The sequence below is a fragment of the Oryzias melastigma genome, linkage group LG1 (genome assembly GCF_002922805.2).
Source record: "Oryzias melastigma strain HK-1 linkage group LG1, ASM292280v2, whole genome shotgun sequence".
Classification (NCBI taxonomy): domain Eukaryota; kingdom Metazoa; phylum Chordata; class Actinopteri; order Beloniformes; family Adrianichthyidae; genus Oryzias; species Oryzias melastigma.
Window position 1 is genome coordinate 30,266,549 of NC_050512.1, and position 6,090 is coordinate 30,272,638.

Consider the following 6,090-nt stretch of genomic DNA (forward strand, 5'->3'; position numbering starts at 1 on the left):
GTGTATTAGGGCCACCAAAAAAAAAAAAAGAATATTACGAGATTTAAAGTTGTCCATTTACCAAAAAAAAGTCATAAATTTAGCCTATGACTCTTAAAGTCATAAATAATATAATTTTATTCTCATACTTTAACAGTTATGACTTTTCTTTTTGTAAGTTTACAAGATTTAAAATCGTAATTAATAAAAAAAATAATAATAATTGCATGTAAACCAGCCCCAATTCTTTGTTGTATAAAAGTTTTAGAAAACTTGAGAAAAGGTTTTTTGATGTTTAAATAAGTAAAAAAAAGTTTCAGTCAATTCCATTACATGATACAGTGGTGTGTGGTTTAAAATACTGAGCTTTTAATTTGTCTTTTTTTGCTGTATCTGGCTAAAGTTTTTTAAAAAGATTTGGTTTTAGACGGAGCAACTACAAGTTGAGGCAAAAACAGCTCAAAATCCATCTATTATCTTCTGCTTTTCCAAGTATTCCATTTAGAAGATTATGAAATAAAGCAAACTTTGAAGGCATCTGTGTAAATGAATGTTTCGCTGTTGATAAGATGACATAAGTTTATGGTTGTGAGTGGAGAGGCTGCACTTTGACAGTAATTAAAGATTGCTCTGTTAGTTTATACAGACATGAAGTTTTGGTTTTTACGGCTGATTCTTTAAAACAAAGAAGAATGTGTTCCCTTTTTTAAAGTTTTCTATTATTATTAGCTTCTTTTCCTTCAAACTATTTTTTTTCATTGTTTAATCCTCTTAAAGTGTTAAATTATCTTTAAAACAGCAAACAAAACCTCTCAAGATGTGATTCAAGTTTTAAGAAATTCCCTAAATATCAGGTTGCACTTGAACCTATCACCTTATCGATGCTTTTCTGTTCAGCTTTCAAACACACTTCCACCCGGATCAAAGTTCATGAGAGATTAGAAGTGGGTCAGAGGCGTGCCGGCTGACATTTGGTCGTCTCTCCTAAAACTCTGTGAAGACACGTGCAGTTATTCACCAAAGGGTATTTACACAAACCCCTTTGATTTAAATCAATTTCTTGCAAAAAATGCTTTACCATTTTCAATAATGCACAAAAGAAGAAACAGTTAATGACAAATTATTAAAGACCCACTTCGATGAAACATGTATTTTTAACATGTTCTTGTGGCATTTTTCTGATGATTGAGGACATATATGAAACAAATTTAACTTAAAATTGCATTTTTGGGTATTTCTTTACTCAAATTGTTGTGAATCAGGAGCAGAAAAGTAGATTTCCAACACAGATCGGGTCACAGTCTCCCTCCTCCTCTTCGTTCTGATGCATCCATTTGCAGATGAATAGATCCATGAACGTCTTTGTTTTCCTCATCGGAGCTGGAATCTGGATCCAAACTGTTTGGCTGGATAAATCTGAAATTACTCACCATTTTTGATGCAGCACTAATGTTAGATTGGAGTTGTGAGGGGCTGTAAGCTAGCGGGAGAGCATGTAAACCGATGACTGTATATGAGTACTGGACTGAATGAGTGTGGCGTCATCCACAGAAAATGTTTCTCTTCCAGCTCCAACCAATTGAAGTCAGTTCAGTTTGTTTTGTGATTATGGATGCCGCCATGTTGGAACCACGTGTTGTCGGTAAGCAGTGATTGGTCTGAGTCGGTCTGAGCCAACATTTCTATGGCAACCACTCTCCTCCACACCCCCCTCTACGGACACGCAGAGGTTATTGGTTAGTAGTACATAAACATGAACAAATGTTCAATAAACGTGTTCAGTAGACATAGACCAGGAGTCTGTAACCTGCAGCTCCAGATCCACATGTGGATCTTTTATCTCTCCACTGTGGCTCCTTGACCAAACATAAAATAAGTCATGGAGACTGCTGATCCAGAGATGTCAACAGTCAGAGTCGGCAGCTCCTCTTAACCAAAACTACCGAAAGTAAACAAATAAACAAAGCCCAAAACCTAAGACTACCAACTCCAAACTAAAATAACAAAACCCAGCAGTGTAAGACTCCTGAGGACAAAGAGGGGAAAAAGAACAAAAATAAAATAGCAACTTTTAAACGTAAGAATTACTTAATTAGCATTTATTTAATTTAGATTAGTTACATTTATAAATTGATGGCTGAGGTGCACATAGATGATAAACTATGTAGGTCAAACGTAAAAAAAAACACATTTTGAGAGATGCTGGGGTTCTTTTTATATGTTTGTGCTTAAAAATATATGCAATTCATATTTATTGTTAAAAAAACAGAAGGTCCTGTATGCAAATGGTAATTTCTTAAAGGCTAAAGTAAAACTATGCGGTTCCTTCCCGGTTTGGATTAGTAGAAAACAAGCTCAAATGGCTCTTTAACTCTTAGAGGTTTTCGACCCCTGACATAGACAATGCACCAAAACATAGACAGTAGACGCAAAAACATAGTTTTGCCACAAATGGAACCCCATAGTAGCCTAGTGGCCCCAAAGTAAATGGAGTTTAAGACCCCTGCTATAAATAAATGGTGAAAAATCCCATAATCTTTAATCCTTTGTGCAATAATTATCTTTAGTACACTTTGTGTTTGTGCTCTCACAAAGTTCAGTCCGTCTCCTCCCTGGTCCTGTAAGCGCCTATCCCTCTCAAAGCATCAGTTGAAGTTCTGGTGCAGATGATGATGATGATGATGAAGTCAGAGTAGATGTGAACCTGATCCTGCTGCACCTTCCCTCCACCCAGCATGGTCACAGGCCACCATCCAGACGCGCTGGGCCTTCACTATACCATGTTCGTGCCGACGCTCCTCAGGCTCTGCGACCCTCAGCAGAAGGAAAAATGGCTGCCTCTGGCAAAGTCCATGCAGGCCGTGGGCACGTACGCCCAAACTGAGCTGGGTCACGGTCAGTCCTGGACTTTGTCCTGAAACCTCCATGTGTGTTGTTCCTCAAAGCCCCTGGAGCTCCAAAGTTTCTACAGCCTTAATAAAAGAAAAATCTGAGAAATAGGGACTAAAATGAAGTAAAGTAGTTTTTGCTGATTGCTTGTACTTGTTTGACGGATCTAAATGTTGTAAATTTGCTTCATAAATAGCTGTGATTGTGTGATTTTTTTTTTTTTAAACAGCTTTACTAATATTATTAACAGTTTAACACAAATAGTTTGTCTTTAATATTAAACTCCACTAACGTAGAAAACAAAAAGTTTGGCAGAAAATCTCTCCGTCTGTTAAATTTCCTCTTTCTCCTCCTCTGATGTTGCTGTTGCACGCTTGTTTCAATCAACATCTTGTGATTTCTTTGTCACAAATCCATCTGGAACTTTGGGGAATGACGTTTTTGGTCCTGCAGCTTCCCGCTCCTCCTGACTGACTAACGAGGCCTCTGAGCGTCTCTTTGTCATCGGAGAGCTGGCTGGCACATCCTCCTGAGGCAGAATGTAGGCCAGAGCTGCTCGTGTTTGCTGCTCTTTGAAGAAACCGTTCCTTTCCTCTGAGCTCAGGAACGAGGATCCAGCCAGATCCAGACCAGAGCGTGGAGCTGTTGTTGCTCATTTCATGCTTGTTAAATGGCTGAGAGGACTCTGTTATCACAGTGTGGTAGAGATTTTTTACACTTTTATTTATTTTTTTTTGACGGTTTTACTGTTTTTGTTTACATTCAGAAGTAATTTTTTAAACAAGAAATGATCTGATGGGATTACTGAAAGATTGACTCTAATGAAAATTACGTTTTTGGTGTTTTTCTGATAATTGAGGACATATATCAACAAAATGAACCTTAAATTTGTATTTCTGAGCATTTATTTAATCAAATTATTGTGATTCAGAAGCAGGCGAAAACATGCAGTTTGAAAAGATCATATTTGTGATCATATCTGATCCATTCTGATGCATCCACTTCCAGACAAATTGATCCATGAACGTCGTCGTTTTCCTCGTCTGAGCTGGAATCTGGATCAGAACTGTACGGCTGGATAATTATGATGTTGCTGGCAATTTTTGTGTCACCGGAAATCTGAGCTAGAGCGAGCATGTGAACAGACAGCTCTCGGTTATGGGTGACAGGAATGGGGGCGGTGTTGCTCAGTGCTTTTGGCCCCACCCACAACTCAGAGGTGAATTTTTAAGCAACTCTGCAGAAACTGTGTTTGTGTCTGAATTACTCACTTTACAGTCCGTTCAACATTTTCTAGTGCTACTATTCCAAAATCCAGTCCCCTAGAAATTTCCCAGAAGTCTTTGCAAAAAACTGTTGTGGATCGATTCTCACTAGATTGGCGAATATAGACCACAATGCATTGTGTTTGAGTAATTTTTGCAAAAAAAAAAAATGTATTTAAGGCTATGTCCGAATTCTCACCCTAACCTCTTAACTACTAAAAACTTTATAGTGCAGGACTCTCTAGAGCCCTGGATTTTAAAAGCAGTCTGCGCACTGCTTTTTTTTTTGTGCAAGTATGACATCACCGATTTCACGAAGTGAAAATCAAATAAATACGAACATTTCACAACGTTATTTATGACTCCACTGTGTTCTGTTGGTGAAAATGTGGATGGTTTATTCAAAATTTACATTTAAACATGTTTTTTTGTTCAAAATTATTTGACCGCAATGCATTGTGGTCTATATTTGCTAATCTAATGAGCATCGATGCACACTAGTTTTTCGCAAAGACTTCTGGGAAATTGTGATTTTGGGGGGATTCTGACACAACCTAAATATAAAGTTTTAAATAAACCAACATTTTTGTCATTAGAACACATTTGACTCGTATATAAACATCGTAAAATGTTTGGATTGATTAGATTTTCAGTTTGTTAATTGCGTGATTGCGGTTAATAAAAAAAGTAGTGAGCATGGTGTCCAACTTTCTTTTAAAATCCAGGGATATAAATAGTCCTGCATCATAACGTCTTTTAGATGTTAAGGAGTAGGTCATAGAAAACAACAATTTATTATTATTATTAGTCTAAAAACAGCATAATCGTAGCCAAAAGACCACTAGGAACACTTTAAAAATAGATTACAGGATGATGGGATTGACACTTTGACCATTTTAACATTCTTTGTAATTGTAAATGTTTAATACTTTGGGTTTTATGAATAAATTAGTTGTAATTTCAGGTTGTTTTTTTTTTTTAACCAAATTATGCAGTTTTTTATCTTAGTTGCAAATTTCTTAGATGTTTTTTTTCCATGACTGAATAATTCATTAATTGCAAACAATCTATAATTTTTTTGGCTTTTTTTAAGATACCTACTTAAATCATCTTTAATCTATTTTAAAATACTAAGAAATGCTATTTAGTGTTTACTTTTCTTAATATTTATGAGATAAGATGCCACAAGAACATGTTAAAAACACCAAAATCTGATTTTCATTGGAGTGACTCTTTATTAAATGCTCTTTATTTCACTGTACAAGTGAGCTGAACATGGATAAACGTTCAAATGAATGGTTTTATTTTTTTGTCATCAGATGTAAAAATTCCTGCATGTTTAACAGAAACTATTAGTGATTGATCTTTGTAATTTGTGTCTCTGCTGCTTCCTCACTCGTTCTCTTGACCTTCTTCCCTCTGCTGGTGAAACTCTTGCTCTCTTTGACTCGTCTCCTCCTGGTTGCCGTGGGAGATTCCCCTCACTCCTCCTCCTTTCACACGTCTCCCCCCGCTTCTCTTCTCTGTTTGCACCTTTCTTCTTTGGCGCCAAGTTGCGTGCACCCAGACAGGCCGTCGCCCCTGGATCTGCATTTAGTGATGTTCCTGCCCACTCTGCTCAACCAGTCCACCCCAGAGCAAATGGACCGCTTCTTCATGCCCGCCTGGAACCTAAAGATCATCGGCACCTACGCTCAGACAGAGATGGGCCACGGTAAAAGCAACAGTCCCGATCCAGTCTGCTCCCACACGCCATGTTAGACATCAGTGGGCTGGATGAGCTTTACTCTGTCCAGTTCTCTTTCACTGTCACAGCCCACCAGAAAAATGTGGACTTATAGTTTAATACTGAATTTTTAGTATGTTATTTGCATTCAAATTCCACATTTTTATCACAGCTACATCGCTGTTGGTGGTACTGACCAATCAGAGCCTGGTACCATTCTTCTATACCCCA

General features: G+C 37.5%; 1 protein-coding gene across 2 annotated transcripts in view; it reads left to right on the forward strand.

Annotated features, from left to right (window-relative positions):
• The window catches only part of acox1 (acyl-CoA oxidase 1, palmitoyl), a 23,224-nt gene that overhangs the window by 1,659 nt on the left and 15,475 nt on the right, over nucleotides 1-6,090 (forward strand). Inside the window, exon 3 of one of the 2 annotated variants that reach the window (XM_024289544.2) lies at nucleotides 2,714-2,874. In XM_024289544.2, coding sequence (XP_024145312.1) covers nucleotides 2,714-2,874 — 161 coding nt within the window. Of the gene's footprint in view, nucleotides 1-2,713; nucleotides 2,875-5,686; nucleotides 5,848-6,090 lie in introns of both variants that reach the window. The other variant, XM_024289543.2, reaches the window with a different exon arrangement.